General features: G+C 54.1%; 1 protein-coding gene across 10 annotated transcripts in view; it reads left to right on the top strand.

Annotated features, from left to right (window-relative positions):
* Positions 1-945: 945 nt before the first annotated feature.
* PPP1R12C (protein phosphatase 1 regulatory subunit 12C) overlaps positions 946-18,121 on the top strand; it is a 28,071-nt gene continuing 10,895 nt past the window's right edge. For 7 of the 10 annotated variants that reach the window (XM_077981880.1, XM_077981883.1, XM_077981879.1 and 4 more), the window contains exons 1-4: positions 1,077-1,490; positions 5,909-6,039; positions 6,119-6,237; positions 16,258-16,417. In XM_077981880.1, the coding sequence (XP_077838006.1) occupies positions 1,170-1,490; positions 5,909-6,039; positions 6,119-6,237; positions 16,258-16,417 (731 nt within the window). In that variant the 5' untranslated portion in view covers positions 1,077-1,169. Of the gene's footprint in view, positions 1,491-5,042; positions 5,321-5,908; positions 6,040-6,118; positions 6,238-16,257; positions 16,418-18,121 lie in introns of those variants that run through there. The other 3 variants (XM_077981877.1, XM_077981885.1, XM_077981884.1) reach the window with 3 other exon arrangements.

Genomic DNA, 18,121 nt, shown 5'->3' with positions numbered 1-18,121 from the left:
GAGCCCGAGATGCCTTCCACCCGCTGTGTTTTTAGGGGTGTGGCCCTGTGGGCTACATTTCCCAGCGTGCCCTAGGATCGTGGTCCTGACCTTTGCACCGCAAATTTCATTTCCCAGCATGCCCTGGGAGGTCACCCAGGGAAGCCTGGATATGGACCGTCTTTCACGGCTTTTGGGTTGTGGACTCAGTTTCCCATGGTGCCCTGGTGAACCCATTCATTCATTCATTCCAAAAATATTTGCGATCACGTACTCTCAGGTTCTGTTCTACGAACCAAGGACAAGTAGTGCACAGAAGACAAAAGTCCCTGCCCTCGTGGAGCTTATTTCGAGTTAAGGGGTCAGGAAAAAACCCAAAATAAATAAAACCCAGCCGGGCGTGGAGGCTCACGCCCGACATCCCAGCAGGATTACAGGCCGAGGCGGGCAGATCACGAGGTCAACAGATCGAGATCATCCTGGCCAACATGGTGAAATTCCGTCTCTACTAAAAATATAAAAATTAGCAGGGCGTGGTGGCGGGCGCCTGTAATCCCAGCTACTCTGGGGGCTGAGGCAGGAGAATTGCTTGAACCTGGGAAGCTGAGGTTGCAGTGAGCGGATATCGCGCCACTGAACTCCAGAGTGGAGACAGAGCGAGACTCCGTCTCAAAACAAACAAAACAAAATAAAACAACAATAACAAAACAACCCTGCCTCTCCCCGCACTCCCTCCCACGCGGCTGTCCAGTCGATTTCCTAACTGCCCTGGGGCAGCCTGCTCTTCGTCCCCTTCACCCGGTACTCTACACTTCCTAGTATGCCGTGGGGCATCCCTCCGGTCTGCAGACTCCATTTCCCAGCATTCCCCCGAGGAGGCCCTCATTCGGTGATTTCCACTGGGCGCCTCGGAGCTGCGGACTTCCCAGTGTGCATCGGGGCACAGCGACTCCTGAAAGTGGCCAGGGGCAACTTCCGCTTATGGACTCCATTTCCCGGCGCTCCCCGCGACCTGCCCAGCACACCCTGGGGCAGCGCCGTGACGTCGGCGCGCCGGGCGGGGGCCGGGAGATCCCTGGGGCGGTGGGGGGGCCAGCGGCAGTTCCCGGCGGCCCCCGGGGCGGGCGGGCGGCGGCGGCAGTTGGGGCTCGGCGCTCGCTCGCTCGCTCGCTGGGCGGGCGGGCGGTGCGATGTCCGGAGAGGATGGCCCGGCGGCTGGCCCGGGGGCGGCGGCGGCGGCTGCCCGGGAGCGGCGACGGGAGCAGCTGCGGCAGTGGGGGGCGCGGGCGGGCGCCGAGCCTGGCCCCGGAGAGCGCCGCGCCCGCACCGTCCGCTTCGAGCGCGCCGCCGAGTTCCTGGCGGCCTGTGCGGGCGGCGACCTGGACGAAGCGCGTCTGATGCTGTGCGCCGCCGACCCTGGCCCTGGCGCCGAGCTCGACCCCGCCGCGCCGCCGCCCGCCCGCGCAGTGCTGGACTCCACCAACGCCGACGGCATCAGCGCCCTGCACCAGGTCAGCGCCCCCTCCGGCTTCTCCCGGGGCCAGGCCCACCCTCCGCAGCGCCGCCTGGGGCATCCTCCTTCCCCGGTTCCGAGCCGCCGTTGCCAGTCTCGATCCGCCCCGTCGTTCCTAGCCCTGGGCTTTGCCACCCTATGCTGACACCCCGTCCCAGCGCCCCCTTACCAGCCCTCTTCGACCACCCTGCTTCCGAATTGGGGCTGCTTCAAGTGGCCCTGGGCTTTGCTACTCTGTGCTTACCACCCTGCCCCAGGCATCCTTACCAGTCCCCTTCGATCTACCCTCTTCCGCATTGGAGTCGCTTTAACTGGCCCTGGCTTTGCCAGCCTGTGCTGACCCCTGCAGTCCCCCTTACCATCCCTCCCTCGACTTCCCCTCTTCCGATGTTGAGCCTCTCTAGCCGGCCCTGGACTTTGTCTCTCTCCCTGCCCTGCCCTCTCCTGAACCTGAGGCAGCTCCCATAGCTCACTCTGGTCTATCTCCCTGGCCCTGGCCATTGTCACTTTGCGCTGCCCTCCACTCGCCGCCGAGTGCCCTTGCTGTGCCGCCTCTACTCTGCTCTCTAATGCGGCCGTCTCTGTCCTGAGTCCGGACCACTTTGAGCTCTACTGGCTTCTGCGCCGCCTCTGGCCCGCTGTTTCCCCTTTCCAGGCGGGTCCTGCTTTCACTGACCTGCATTCTCTCCCCTGAACCTGCGCCGCTTTCTGCCTGCAGCTTGTGGCCTGGGCCACCCCTACGGCTAGGCCCAGATCCTTCCCCACCACCTCCTTCAGGTTCCAGCTTCCTCCAATCCCTCTTCCCCTTGCTCTGTGCTGTGCGTTGCTGCCCAAGGATGCTCTTTCCAGAGCACTTCCTTCTCGGCGCTGCACCACGTGGTGTCCTCGGAGCGGATCCTGCCCTTGTCTGGGTCCTCTCCGGGCATCTCTGCTCCCTACCCCAACCCCCATGCCATCTTCACTCGCTGGGTTCCCTTTTCCCTCTCCTTCTGGGGCCTGTGCCATCTCTCGTTTCTTAGGATGGTCTTCTCCGTGGGATGCCTCTCCCTTGCGTCCCCACCTCCCCTTCTCGTAGGCCTGCGTCATCACCGTTTTTCCCGACAACCCCAAAGTCCCTGTCTCCCTGGCTTTAGCCACCTCTCCGTCCTCTTGCTTTCTTTGCCTGGACACCCCCTCCTCCTGTGGATTTGGGTCACCTCTCACTTCTTTAATTCGGGCAGCTCCCATACCCCCTTTACCTCTCTAGTCTGTGCTCGCTCTTCCGGCCCCTGTCACGGCATCTTCCAGGGGTCCCAGAGCTCGGCTGGTCCTCTTCCTCCAAGCCGGGCCCCCATGGCCACTTCAGGACAAGATCTTGTGTCCCAGAGCCGGGACCACCTTATATTCCCAGGACCGATTAATGTGGCTCTGGTTCTGGGTACTTTTATCTGTCCCCTCCACCCCACCGTGGGGCCACTAGGGACAGGACTGGTGACAAAAAGCCCCATCCTTAGGCCTCCTCCCTCCTAGTCTCCAGATATTGGGCCTGACCCCCACCTCCTTTTAAGCACATTCCTTATCTGGTGACACACCCCCATTTCCTGGAGCCACCTCTCTCTCCCCGCCAGAACCCCTAGGGTTTGCTTACTGATGGAGCCAGAGAGGATCCTGGGAGGGAGAGCTTGGCGGCGGGTGGGAGGTAAGGGGGATGCGCGACCTGCTGGTTCTCAGTGGCCGCCCTGCGCTGCCCTCTCCCGGAGCCTGAGCTGCTCTGGCGCGGCCGTCTGGTGCATTTCACTGAGCCGGGTGCTGCTGCTTCCTTACGCTTCCCAAGAGGAGAAGCAGTTTGGAAAAACAAAATCAGAATAAGTTGGTCCTGAGTTCTAATTTTGGGTCTTCACCTTTCTAGCCCCGAATTTGTACTGTTCCTCTGTGCATCAGTTTTCCCTGTGAGATAAGGCCAGTAGCCGCCCCGCCCTGGCAGGGCTGTGGCGAGGAGGGCGTGTCCGTGTGGAAAACTCCCTTTGTGAGAATGGTTCGTCCTAGGTGTTCACCAGGTCGTGGCCGCCTCTACCCCCTTCTCTTTCTCCATCCTTCTTTCCTTAAAGAGGCCCAGTGCTATCTGGGACATACTCCTCCGCCCGGAGCGGGGTCCCGGGGCCCCTCTTCCCTAAGGCCCTGCTCCGGGCCCCTGGGTTTCAGTCCTTGGCAAGCCCAGGAGAGGCGCTCAGGTTCCCTGTCCCCCTTCCTCGTCACCATCCCATGCCCCTGGCTCTCCTGCACTTTCCCTACAGGGGTTCCTGGCTCTGCTCTTCAGACTGAGCCCCCTTCCCCTGCATCCCCCAGAGGCCCCAGGCCACCTAGTTGGCCTGGACCCGGCGAGAGGTCGCCCCAGCCCAGTCCGCCAGGCCGGCTTTCAGGTGGATTCTCCTCCCACTGTGGGGTGACTGCTTGGCAAACTCACTCTTCGGGGTATCCCAGGAGGCCTGGAGTATTGGGGTGGGCTGGAGTTCAGGGAAGAGGGGAGTCCCTTCTCAGGTTACGTGGCCAGCAAGCAAGGGAGCTGAGTTTGGGTCAGGTCTGGGTGTGGGGTGACCAGCTTATGCCGTTTGCCCAGAACAGCCTGGTTTTAACGCTGAAACCCTAAGTCCTATGAAAACAAGGACGGGATCACCGTCTCTGGGTGACTCTTGAGTCCCGGCCAGTTTCTCTACCTGGGGCTGTGTTTCTCCTGCATCCTTCTTGAGGCAGGTCCCCAAGCATCAGCCCCCTGCTATAGCAATTTCTGAGTTCTTAGGGTACCCCATGTGGGTTTATCAACCACTTGGTGAGGCTGGTACACTCCCCCCATTGCTGCCCTCCCACTGCCTTAGTGGCTAGGGGATTGGGGGCTAGAGTAGGAGGGGCTGGGAGCCAGGATTCTTAGGGCTGAACAGAGAAGAACTGGGGGCCTGGGCTCCTGGATCTGAGGGAGGAGGAGCTGGAGCCTGGACTCCTGGGTCTGAGGGAGGAGGAGCTGGAGCCTGGACTCCTGGGTCTGAGGGAGGAGGGGGCTGGAGCCTGGACTCCTGGGTCTGAGGGAGCAGGGGCTGGAGCCTGGGCTCCTGGGTTTGAGGGAGGAGGGGCTGTGGCCTGGACTCCTGGGTCTGAGGGAGGGGGTGCTGGGCCTGGACTCCTGGGTCTGAATGGGGAGAGGCTGGGGGCCTGGGCTTCTGCATCTGAGGACGGAAAGGCTGGGGCCTGGCCTCCTGGGTTGAGTGGGGGAGGGGATGGGCCTGGCCTCCTGGGTTAAATGGGGAGGGGCTGGGCCTGGACTTCGGAGTCCCTGGTGCCCAGGCCTCAGGCATCTTTCACAGGGATGCCTGTACTGGGCAGGTCCTTGAAAGGGAAAGGCCCATCGCTCTCCTTGCCCCCCTCCCCCATTGCCATGACAACTGGATGGAAATAAACGAGTGGAGTTCATCCCGTTCCCAGGGCACGTGCGGCCCCCTTCACAGCCGAGTTTCCATGACCTCATGCTCTTGGCCCTCGTAGCTCCCTCCCCCCTTCTCCAGATGGGCAGCTTTGGAGAGGTGAGGGACTTAGGGGGTAATTTATCCCGTGGATCTAGGAGTTTAGCTTCACTCCTCCCTCAGCTCCAGTTCAGGTCCCAGGGCCCATCCAGTGTCCACAAGGCCTGGGGCAGGTTTATCCCCCAACCCCCTGGACTTTGGCTTTTGTCCCCCCAAGTTTTGGACTCCTAAGGGAAGAATGAGAAACGTTGGCCCGTGTAAGTCCCTGGCTGCAGTGCCCCGTGCAGAGGAGGCCTCGGTGAACTGGAGTGTGACCGCCTGGGGCCCGGGCACACAGGTGTGCAGCTGTCATCTGGGAGTCCTGCCCGGGCCCCTGAGTCTGTCCAGCACAGGGCGGCCTTCCCCCACCCTGCATAGCCCTGGGCCCGCAGCTTCGCTCCTGCACAGTGTCTGCCGGGGTGGTTTCTAGGCTTGACCCTTGGAAGGACCTGGCTGAGTTTAAGGCAGGAGGGGCTGGGGCCAGGACTCCTGGCTCTGAAGGAGGAGGGGCTGGAACCTCTTCCCTAGTCGCAGCCCTGGAAGCGCCACCTGCGGGTGGTCAGGGGGTTTTGCTGTGTCTGACAGGTACCATGTGGGGTTCCCGCACCCGGATGAGAAGCCCCCTCCCTTCCCCGCTCACTTCCTGTTTGCAGGTAGCCGGGAGTCCTTTTGTAGTTTCCACTGAGCGCGGAAGGTGTGGCGGACCTGACCATTGGGCAATCGGGGGTATCTTAAACAGCTGGCGGCCAGAGGCTCTTGGGGTCGTTTTCCCCACTGTCCTAGCACCATGTCCCTGGATCTGTTTTCATGGCTGCCTCTGGAGTCCTGCCTTGCTGGGACACCGTGGCTGGCGGAGGTGCGGCTGACGGCTGTTTCCCACCCCCAGGCCTGCATTGATGAGAACCTGGAGGTGGTGCGCTTCTTGGTGGAGCAAGGCGCCACTGTGAACCAGGCGGACAACGAGGGCTGGACGCCCCTGCATGTGGCTGCCTCCTGTGGCTACCTAGACATCGCCAGGTGAGGCAAGGGAGGGCTGGGCAGGACCTGGTCGGGGTGGGGGCCTGGACCCTCAGCCCTGACCAACCCCCACCCCCAGGTACCTCCTGAGCCACGGGGCCAACATCGCCGCCGTCAACAGTGACGGGGACCTGCCCCTGGACCTGGCCGAGTCGGACCCCATGGAGGGGCTGCTGAAGGCGGAGATCGCCCGCCGAGGTGGGCTCTGGTGTGCTGTGTGTGGGGTGGGGGACACCTCCTCACCTCTGGTCTCCAGGCTGAGAGCTTTAGAGGCCGCCTGGGCACCAAGGCTGACCCTGCTTGCTAGGATTGTCTTTCTGTGTGCCTCAGTTTCCTCACCTGTGAAATGGGGGCATGGAAGCCTGCCTCCAGGATTGCTTGGAGCCCAGCAGAGGCACAGGATAAGAACTCAAATCCCTACCAACTGGGATTGTGATTTCACTCCTTGAGTAGCTGAGGAGATTGAAATGCCAGGGCGGGGGGAGTGGGTGGTTGGACTCACCCTGGAGTGCGTTAGGTAGGATTGCTGGAACCCTGCCACAGGTCTTTCTGGGAGGGGATGCGTTTACTCGGGGGGGAGTAGGGGCATGCAGGGGTTGCCAGGGACTGGTCTCCCTGTCCTCTGAGACTCATAGTACCCCAGGAGCCTTCATATGGGGTCCAGGAGTCCCTGAAACTGTGGCCAGGTTCATTTTTCTAGAGAAGGGCTGTTGCTTCTAGTAGGTGTGTGATGGCCACACAGGATCCCTGGGTCCCCAGCGTGGCTTCTAAAGTCCTGGGCTCACCTCCCCGCTCTGCCTGTGACTGGCGACTCCAGGCATGTCCCTGCAGCTCGCTTCCCTGATTTCCTAAAACAGGACCACCGGCACCGCCGCATGGGGTGGTTGTCAGGGTCTGGCTGGGTTTGGGTGGAAGGGTGTGAGCATGGTTCCCTGCAGGTTCTGGGGGACCGTGTGGAAGGAAAGGAAGCCTGACGAGGAAACGAGATACCGGCAGCCTCCCAGACTTCTGACGCGGCTGTCCTTACAGGGCCGCTGGCCAGGCTGAAAAAGGATAGGATTCCTCAGGGGTTCAGGGGGCCACAAGAGCCACACAGGAGGAGTAGCTAGTGAGACACGTGACGGCGGAGATCTGAGGTTTGGGAGCCTTCTTTGGTTGAAATGGGGAGTGGCTCAAATCAGCCCTAGACCTGGATTCTTTCTCCTCCCTCCCCCCAACTTTTTACTTTGGGAAAGCTTGAAATTTACAGAAAAGTTGGAACAATAGCATGTGACTACCCATATGACTTTCACTAAGTGTCACCAGTGTGTGGTGGTGTTTTTTTTTTTTAGACAGCTTTTTGAGATATAATTCACGTATCCTATAATTCACCCAAAGTGCACACTTCAGTGCTTTTTAGTATATTCACAGGGTTGGGCATTCATGACCACATTGATTATAGAACATTTTCATCATCGCCCAACGAAACCCTGCAACCCCTTAGCCATCACCCCCAACCATGCAGCCCGCCCTCATGCAGCCCTCTCTGTCTTCTGTCGCTGTAGATTTGCTGTTTTGTATGCGTCACATAGAGGGAATCATACAGTATAGAATCATCAGTTTTTAACTTTTTGGTACATTTGTGTTCTCTCTCTGTCCCTCCCTTGCGATCTCTTCCCAGGTACAGACATGAACACATTTTTTCCTGTGCTTCCTCCTCCTCTTTTTTCCTTCCAAATCTCCCTTCCTTCTTCCTTCCCATCCCTGCCTTTCCATTCCTGAGCTTTTTTTTTTTTTTTTGAAATGGGGTTTCACTTTTTGCCCAGGCTGGAGTGCAATGGCATGATGGCATGATTTCGGCTCACTGCAACCTCTGTCCCTCTGGGTTCAAGCGATTCTCCTGCCTTAGCTTCTGGGTAGCTGAGATTACAGGCGTGTGCCACCATGCCCAGCTAATTTTGCATTTTTAGTAGAGATGGGGTTTCACCATGTTGACCAGGCTGGTCTAGAACTCCTGACCTCAGGCGATCTGCCGGCCTCAGCCTTCCAAAGTGCTGGGATTACAGGCATGAGCCCGGCTATTTTGAGACTGTGTTGCAGACATTGTAAATCTTCCCCTGATGCACAGCAGGTATCTCCTGCCACAAGGAAAACCTCCTGCAGAACCACAGTAGGGATGCAACACGTTACCCCCTGCGTTGACCTTGAGGCCACACTGTTACACACTGTGTTAACTTCGATGCTACACTATTACCCACTGCACTAACCTTGAGGCCACAGTTATACACTGTGTTAACTTCGATGCTACACTATTACCCACTGCACTAACCTTGAGGCCACAGTTATACACTGTGTTAACTTCGATGCTACACTATTACCCCCTGCGTTGACCTTGATGCCACACTGTTATACGCTGTGTTAACTTCGATGCTACACTATTACCCACTGCACTAACCTTGATGCCACAGTTATACACTGTGTTAACTTCGATGCTACACTATTACCCCCTGCACTAACCTTGATGCCACAGTTATACACTGTGTTAACTTCAATGCTACACTATTATCCCCTGCGTTGACCTTGATGCCACACTGTTACACACTGTGTTAACTTCGATGCTACACTATTACCCACTGCACTAACCTTGATGCTACACTGTTACACACTTAACTTCGATGCTACACTATTACCCCCTGCGTTGACCTTGATGCCACACTGTTACACACTGTGTTAACTTCGATGCTACACTATTACCCACTGCACTAACCATGATGCCACACTGTTACACACTTAACTTCGATGCTACACTATTACCCACTGCACTAACCTTGATGCTACACTGTTACATGCTGTGTTAACTTCGATGCTACACTATTACGCCCTGCGTTGACCTTGATGCCACACTGTTACACACTGAGTGTGTTAAGTTTGATGCTGCACTATTACCCACTGCACTAACCTTGATGCCACGCTGTTACACGCTGTGTTAAGTTTGATGCTACACTATTACCCACTGCACTAACCTTGAGGCCACGCTGTTACACGCTGTGTTAACTTCGATGCTACACTATTACCCACTGCACTAACCTTGAGGCCACGCTGTTACACGCTGTGTTAACTTCGATGCTGCACTATTACCCACTGCACTAACCTTGAGGCCACGCTGTTACACGCTGTGTTAATTTCGATGCTACACTATTACCCCCTGCGTTGACCTTGATGCCACACTGTTACACGCTGTGTTAAGTTTGATGCTACACTATTACCCACTGCACTAACCTTGATGCCACGCTGTTACACGCTGTGTTAAGTTTGATGCTACACTGTTACCCACTGCACTAACCTTGATGCCACGCTGTTACACGCTGTGTTAAGTTTGATGCTACACTATTACCCACTGCACTAACCTTGATGCCACGCTGTTACACGCTGTGTTAACTTCGATGCTACACTGTTACCCACTGCACTAACCTTGATGCTACACTGTTGCCTGCGTTTCTCCTTGAGATTCTTTGTCGCCTCTCCCCTCTGGTTCAGGACCCAGCTAGGGATCCGGATCTGGATGATTTAGGCTCCCTCTGTCTGGATCAGTCCTCCTTCTCCCTTGGACCTCAGGGAGGCGGGGAAAGGCCTCCAGGGGGTCCGGGACCTTTCTGCCACTGTATTTTCCTGCAGAAATTGCTCATAACTGGCATCAGCTTCTCAGAGGGGGCCACGCTTCTTCCCTCCCATGGGGTGAGGAGAAGGCTGGAAGGGATACATTGGTGGGGGATGTTGGCTTGTAGGATCAGCCGGGAACGAAGGCCACTGGTGCCACTGGAAAGACTCTCAGCTGTGCTGCTCAGGGTGGGGCTCTGCTGCCCCAAATCACAAAGCCTCTGCCTGTGACACCTCGTGACACCCAGCTCCACACAGGAGCCTCAGAGGGGCTGCAGTACGCAGGACCTGGGTCACAGGCTGCACCCCAGCTCTCAGGCGGGCGGAGGCTTTTGCGCCCCCTGCAGGACATGCCGACATGATGCAGAATTCCCCGAGGTGCTGGCGTGCAGACTGGTGCTGGCCATAGTGTGGCCCTGGCAGCCACTCACAGGCAGGGCTGGGAGAGCAGACAGACCGGCCACAGGTGCGGCCATCCCCTTTGCTTTTCCCTGGATTGCTTGCTGATTTCCTCTCTCTGGGTCTGGGGTTCAGTGAGAGCACGTGATCTGCTCAGCCAGTCACCCCGTGGCCTGGAGCTACCGTTCCCTTCAACACCACGAAGGCCTCTGGCCCAGTCGACTCGGGCTGAATCGGGCATGAGTCTTTGCAAGAACCAAAACCCATTCCGCCTGGCTCAGGCCAGAAAAGGCCATTCGAGGCCTGGAGCAGTGGTTCAGACCTGTAATCCCAGCACTTTGGGAGGCCAAGACAGGAGGATCTCTTGAGCCCAGGAGTTTGAGACCAGCCTGGGAGACCTAGTGAGAACTCATCTCTGTAAAACAAAACGCATTAGCCAGGCATGGGAATGCACTTGTGCTCCCAGCTACTCAGCAGGCTGAGATGAGAAGATTGCTTGAACCTGGGAGGTGGAAGATGCAGTGAACCACTGCCACTCCAGCCTGGGGGACAGGCGAGACCCTGTCTCAACTAAAATAAAACAAAAAAGGCAGGTTATGTACGCATGTTCATAGCATCGTTCACAATAGCCCAGAGGTAGGAGCAACCTAGTGCCCATCATCGAATGAATGGAAAATCAACATGCGGTCCTTCCATGCAATGGGATATGATTCAGTCTTAATCCCAGCACTTTGGGAGGCTGAGGTGGGCGGATCACCTGAGGTCGGGAGTTCGAGACCAACCTGACCAACATGGAGAAACCCTGTCTCTACTAAAAATACAAAAGTTAGCCGGGCATAGTGGTGTGCACCTGTAGTCCCAGCTACTTAGGAGGCTGAGGCAGGAAAATCGCTTGAACCCGGGAGGTGGAGGTTGCAGTGAGCCGAGATCCCACCACTGCACTCCAGCCTGGGCAACAGAGCAAGACTCCATGTCTCAAAAAAAAAAAAAAAAAAAAAAAAAAAAAAAAACAAGATGGTAAATTTTTCGTATCATGTGTATTTTACCACATTTTTCCCCCCGAGATGGAGTTTCACTCTTGTTGCCCAGGCTGGAGTGCAGTGGCATGGTCTTGGCCCACTGCAACCTCTGCCTTCCGGGTTCAAGTGAATCTCCTGCCTCAGCCTTCCAAGAAACTGGGATTACAGGCACCCGCCACCACGCCCAGCTAATTTTTGTATTTTTAGTAGAGATGGGGTTTCACCATGTTGGCCAGTTTAGTTTTGAACTCCCGACCTCAGGGGATCCTCCCGCCTTGGCCTCCCAAAGTGCTGGGATTGCAGGCGTGAGCCACCTTACCTGGTCATAAATATATATATATATATATATATATATATATTTATATATTTTAAAGGCAATTTATGGCCTTATGTAGCTGAAGTCCATGAGTTCTATGGACTTGAGGCATAGTTTGATCCAGGGGCACAAGTGAAGTCCAGAACGTCTCTCCGTCGCTCTGCTGCACTCTGTGCTGGCTTCACTCTTAGGCAGGTTCTCTCCATAAGGCCCTCAGTGTGGGTCCTAACTGCAGGCCCATATCGCAGCCAAAACAGCGCCTCTTTCCCAGTGCGTGATGCTCACGGGGCCACCTCGGTCAGATGGCAGCTCCTGAGCCCACCAGTGTTGCAAAGGTGACAGGAAGTCCTGGTGATGTGCTCACCCGGGAGCCAGGCTATGGGCCCAGTCACACTGAAACCGTGTGGGGCAAAGTGTGGGTGAGGAAAGTCAAGATGAGGTCACAGGGGATGGCAGAATGGATTTTTTAGGCCCGAGCAGCAGCTGTGCTGCAGGGACACACAGCAGCACCATGTCCTACGCAGAAGGGACCCTCCCTGGCCACTTTGCACAGGGGCATGGAACTGGCGGGAATGAGACATGATGTTTTTGAAGCATTTGAAGCCAACTCTCTTGGAATCCCAACATCCGAGTCAGCTGGACGAGGGGGCGTTACACTTGGAGGCAGGCGGAACTGACCATTGGTTCGCTCCAAGTGCTGACAAGGGCGGACCTGGGAGCTGATTTCTGCCTGGTGGGAAAGGCGATGATTACAGCTACTTTGGGAAATGGTTGATCGGCATCGATTATAGCTGAAGGCCCCATCTTTGCCTTGTTCTAGCAGTTCCACTCCTGGGCAACCTGAGAGAGGCCTCCCCGCCCATGGACAAAAGTTCATCGTAGTATTGTGTGCAGTAGTAAGAGGTTGGAGCCCACACTGAAGAGAGAATGTATCAATCACTAAACTAAATGAGTGATCTAAGCAGGGGTCAGCAAACTTTCTCTATAAAGGGCTAGACAGTGAATGTTTGAGGTGTTGCAGGACACACTGTCCCTGGCACCACTGTTCCACCAGTGCTGTGGAGGGACACTGCCAGGGACGGTGTGAGTGAATGGGAGTGACTGTGTCCCGTTCCACTTTTATTGACAAAAATTGCTTTTCAGAATAGGCAAATCCATGGAGACAGAAAGATTGCTGGGTGCAAGGGGCTGGGGGGAGGGAGGTCTGAGAAGTGACTTTTTTTTTTTTTAAAGACTGGATCTCATTCTACCTCCCAGGCTGGAGTGTAGTGGAGTGATAATGGCTTACTGCAGCCTTGACCTCCTGTGCCCAAGTGATCCTCCCACCTCAGCCTCCCAAGTAGCTGAGACCATAGGTGTGCACCACCACACCCAGCCAGTTTTATGTTTTTAGAGACAGGGTCTCCCTGTGTTGCGCAGGCTGTTCTCAGACTAGTGGGCTCAAGTGATCTCCCATCTTGGCCTCCCAAAGTGCTGGGATTACAGGCGTGAGCCATGGTGCCCGGCTGGGAGTGACTTCTTGGATACAGTATTCACTGGGGATCATGAAAAAGCTCAGGAAGTAGATAGTGGTGATGGTTGCACAATATTGGAGGTATCCTAAATGCCACTGAATTGTGCACTTTAAAACAGGGAAGTTGATACATTTTATGTTGTTTATTTTACCACCGCCACCACAACAAAAGATAAAACACAACAGGTGGTGAGCACCCACAAGCTATGGCTTGCTGACCCCTGGTCAAGGGCTCTGTCTACAGCCACAGACAGATCTCAGCAACATGTTGAGCACAAAAAGCAAATCGCAGAGGATGTGCGGCAGACATGCAGAGGGCGCTGACCGTGGTTGAGTAAAAAGCCAGTCACCCTCCCTCCCCGTCCCTGAATTGAGACCCATCCGGCCATAATAGGATTGAACTGTTGGCGATTCCTTTACAGAAATGACACAGCCAGGCTCGGTGGCTCATGCCTGTAATCCCAGCACTTTGGGAGGCCAAGGCAGGAGGATCCCTTGAGCCTGGGAATTCGAGGCTTCAGTGAGCCATAATTGCACCACTGCACTCCAGCCTGGTTGACAGTGTGAGATCCTGTCTCCAAAAAAAGAGGGGGATCAGATGTGGTGGCTCACGCCTGTAATCCCAGCACTTTGGGAGGCTGAGGTGGGCAGATCACGAGGTCAGGAGTTCTTCAAGACCAGCCTGACCAACATGGTGAAACCCCATCTCTACTAAAAATACAAAAACAAATTAGCCGGGCGTGGTGGTGGCGCCTAGAGTCAAGACGCTGAGGCAGGAGAACCGCTTGAACCTGGGAGGCGGAGCTTACAGTGAGCCGAGATCGAGCCACTGCACTCCAGCCTGGGTGACAGAGCAAGACTCCGCCTCAAAAACAAAACAAAAAAGAACTGCTTGAGGGCAGCAGTTTGCGACCAGCCTGATCAAAATCAGGAGACCCCCTACCTCCCTCATCTCTATAAAAAATAAAAGTAACGGCTGGGCGCGGTGGCTCAAGCCTGTAATCCCAGCACTTTGGGAGGCCGAGACGGGCAGATCACGAGGTCAGGAGATCGAGACCATCCTGGCTAACACGGTGAAACCCCGTCTCTACTAAAAATACAAAAAAAAAAAAAAACTAGCCGGGCGTGGTGGCGCCTGTAGTCCCAGCTACTCCGGAGGCTGAGGCAGGAGAATGGCCTAAACCCGGGAGGCGGAGCTTGCAGTGAGCTGAGATCCGGCCACTGCACTCCAGTCTGGGCGACAGAGTGAGACTCCGTCTCAAAAAATAAAAATAATAAATAAAAATAATAAAAATAACTAGCCGGGCGTAGTGGCATGTGTCTGTAGTTCTAGCTACTTGGGAGGCTAAAGTGGGAGGATGACTTAAACCCAGCAGATGGAGGCTGCAGTGAGCTGTGATTACGCCACTGCACTCCACCCTGGGTGGCAGAGTGAGGCCCTGACTGTTTAAAAAAAAAAACGTTTGGCCAGACACAGTGGCTCACGCTGTGATCCCAGCACTTCGGGAGGCTAAGGTCGGAGGATTGCTTGAGCCCAGGAGATTGAGACCAGCCTGGGCAAGATATTGAGACTCCATCTCTGTTTATTCTTTGGAAAAAAAAAAGACTGGGTGCAGGGGCTCACACCTGTAATCCTGGCACTTTGGGAGACTGAGGCAGGTGGATCACCTGAGGTCAGGAGTTTGAGACCAGCCTGACCAACATGATGAAACCCTGTTTCTGCTAGAAATGCAAAAATTAGCTGGACATGGTGGCAGGCGCCTGTAATCCTAGCTACTTGGGAAGCTGAGGCAGGAGAATCACTTAAACTCGGTAGGCAGAGGTTGCAGTGAGACCCTGTCTCCAAAAAAAAAAAAGAGAGTTTATAGCATGCAAAAGAATAAGTATCCTCAGAGGCTGTCAGTAGATACGATTTCAGCCTCAACAAGGGTACCTGTTTTGATCCAAAATCAACTTATATTTAATTTTAGGTCATTACTTGCCTTTTACGTCTATAATACAGTGCAGCAATTGGAGTACATGAAATTGACTGGTTGGGAAACAACAATTGGAGTACATGAAATTGACTGGTTGGGAAGCATGCTTTTCCCAGATTGCTTGCTGTAGGTGGTCGCATGTTTGCAAACGGGTGGAACACCTGGGTAGGAAAGGAGCTGTTGCACTAATGGCACAAGTCCTTCATTTAGTGGCTTTTTGCTTGGTTTATTCTCCTCATGAGAAAAGTGGTAATGGTGATAAAATGTATGAAGATGCTGGATTAAGATTATATTGGGGGGCGACACAACAGCTCATGCCTGTGATCCCAACACTTTGGGAGACCAAGGCGGGCAGATCACCTGAGGTCAGGAGTTCGAGACCAGCCTGCCCAATGTGTTGAAGCCCTGTCTCTTCTAAAAATACCAAAATTAGCTCAGCATGGTGATTTATGCCTGTAATCCCAGTTACTTGGGAGGCTGAGGCAGGAGGATCTCTTGAATCTTGGAGGTGGAAGTTGCAGTGAGATTGTGCCACTGCACTCCAGCCTGGGTGACAGAGTAAGACACTGGCTCCAAAAAAAAAAAGTTATATTGGGAGTGACAGGAAAAGTTAGATGTAATTGAGCACTGGATTTGCTCAGTAAACTTCAGGTTTATATATATATGTTATGTATATAGGAAATATATGTATAGTGTATATATATAGGAGATTGTGTGTGTGTGTGTATGTGTGTGTGTATATATATATATGGTTTTTTGTTTTTAGAGTCTTGCTGTGTCGCCCAGGCTGGAGTACAGTGGTGTAATCTCGGCTCACTGCAACCTCTGACTCCTGGGTTCAGGCGATTCTCCTGCCTCAGCCTCCCAAGTAGCTGGGACTACAGGCGCCCACCACCACATCCGGCTACATTTTTTTTTTTTTTTTTTTTTTTGTAATTTTAGTAGAGATGGAGTTTCACTATGTTGGCCAGGCTGGTCTTGAAGTCCTGAGCTCGTGATCCACCTGCCTTGGCCTCTTAAAGTTGCTGGGATTACAGGCGTGAGCCACTGCATCCAGCCATGGTTTTATATTAAAAATAATAAAAGTAAGGTGACTTTCTGGTTGAGATGGGGAAAGGCCTGTGATCTCCATTTTCCCAGCGCTTAGCACTGACTCAGAGACCCTGAGTGGGACACGTGACTGCATGGAGCACAGTTGGGAAACAACTGGGCTAGTCTAGGCCTCCCACGTCTCAGAGGGGAGCAGCGGTGAAAGCTCTGGGCAAGTCACAGGGCCAAACCCCGGCCAGCCCAGTGTATAACCCTGGGTATTCCAGGTCTTGGGATGTGAGTCCTACTTCGTGCCTCTTCTCCTCCTAGGTGTGGACGTGGAGGCAGCCAAGCGGGCGGAGGAGGAATTGCTACTTCATGACACAAGGTGCTGGCTGAATGGGGGCGCCATGCCAGAGGCCCGGCACCCCCGCACAGGCGCCTCTGCCCTGCACGTGGCTGCTGCCAAGGGCTACATTGAGGTGATGAGGTGAGTCGGGCCGGTGTGTTCCATCTTGCTGTCTTATACCTTCCTGTGGATCCTGTCCTTTCCCTTTCTTTTTAAACGTATGTACCGAAGACTGTATTTCCCTGTAAATAACAGCCTTAGCTGTACCCACAAGTTTTGATGTGTGGTCTTTTTTTAATTGTCATTCCGTGTAAAATATTTCCCAATTTTTTATCTTTTATTATTTATTTATTTTTAGACAGGGTCTTGCTGTATCGCCCAGGCTGGAGTGCAGTGGCGCAATCGTGGCTCACTGCAGCCTCAAACTCCCCAGGCTCAGGTGATCCTCCTACCTCAGCCTCCTGAATAGTGGGGACTACAGGTGCGCACCACCATGCCCCGCTAGTTTTTGTAGAGACAGGGTTTCACCATGTTGCCCAGGCTTGTCTCAAACTCCTGGGCTCAAGTGATCTACCTACCTCAGCCTCCCAAAGTGCTGGGATTGCAGGTGTGAGCCACTGTGCTTGGCCTAATTTCAAAATATACAGGACTTCTCTAGTCATCATTTTGTTACCATTTTCCTGGCTTAATTGCACTGTGGTCAGAGAATGGGTTCTATATGATTCTAGCTTTTGAAATGTATTGTTTTGCCTTACATACCCCAGTATATGTAAGTTGGAAAAGAATGGAGTCGTCAAGTACAGTGTTCTCTGTAGGTTATTAGGTCAGCCTTGTAATCATGCTGTTTTATTTGTAGTGCTTCTTTATCTGTACTGACATTTCCCCCGCTGCTTATTCTGTCAGTTACTATGAGAGGTGCGTTTAAATTCTTGCTATGATTATGGACTTTGTTTCTTCTTATAGTTCTGTCAGTTACAATTTGTATATATTTTAAGACTGGATTATTTGGTACATATATAGTTTATTTTTGTTTTTGAGATGGAGTCTGGCTCTCTGTCACCTAGGTTGGAGTGCAGTGGTGTGATCATAGCTCACTGCAACCTCTGCCTCTTGGGTTCAAGCAGTTCTCTTGCCTCAGCCTCCCCAGTAGCTGTGACTATGAGAGTAAGCCACCACACTTGAAAATACTTTCGTATTTTCAGTAGAGATGGGGTTTCTCTATGTTGGCTAGGTTGGTCTTGAACTCCTGACCTCAGGTGATCTGCCTGCCTCAGCCTCCCAAAGTGCTGGGGTTACAGGCGTGAGCCACTGCACCCAACCAAGGTGCATGTAGAGTTTAAATTGTTTTGGTGCACATTCCCTTTCTGTCATCCTCACCTCAGTCTTGGGTCTTATTTTGTTCCTATTTGGCTGCCTTTCCCCTTTCTATTAAAGTTGTTGGTTCCAGTTCTCATCCTCAGGCTCCTCATTCTTTTTTCAGTTCCCTCTTCTCTCTTTCATGACCTTATACTTTATTATTTAGTATAAAAATGAAGTTAACATGAATTCCTCTCTCTCTCTGCTCACCTCTCCGTTGACAGTTTTTAGTCAGGTTTTCTCAGTGAGGTACATAAGATGATTCTAACAGCTCCAGACCTCTGTCCCTTCTGCTTAGCACCTGCTGCTGAAGTAGAGCTCCTGGACCTCCGTATCTGGCCCCAGTCCCAGCTCTGTTGCTGACTGGGCCCATCCCTGAGCTGATCCTTTCGACAAGGGGGACTGGAAACTGAATGGTTGGGCCTGGTGATGTGCCCAGGCCTGCAGGCCGTGTCCTTTTCCTCCCATGGCTTCCACCCCTGAATCCTG

This window comes from Macaca mulatta, chromosome 19, assembly GCF_049350105.2.
Source record: "Macaca mulatta isolate MMU2019108-1 chromosome 19, T2T-MMU8v2.0, whole genome shotgun sequence".
NCBI classification, from domain to species: Eukaryota; Metazoa; Chordata; class Mammalia; order Primates; family Cercopithecidae; genus Macaca; species Macaca mulatta.
This window is presented reverse-complemented; position numbering and strand designations above follow the sequence as displayed.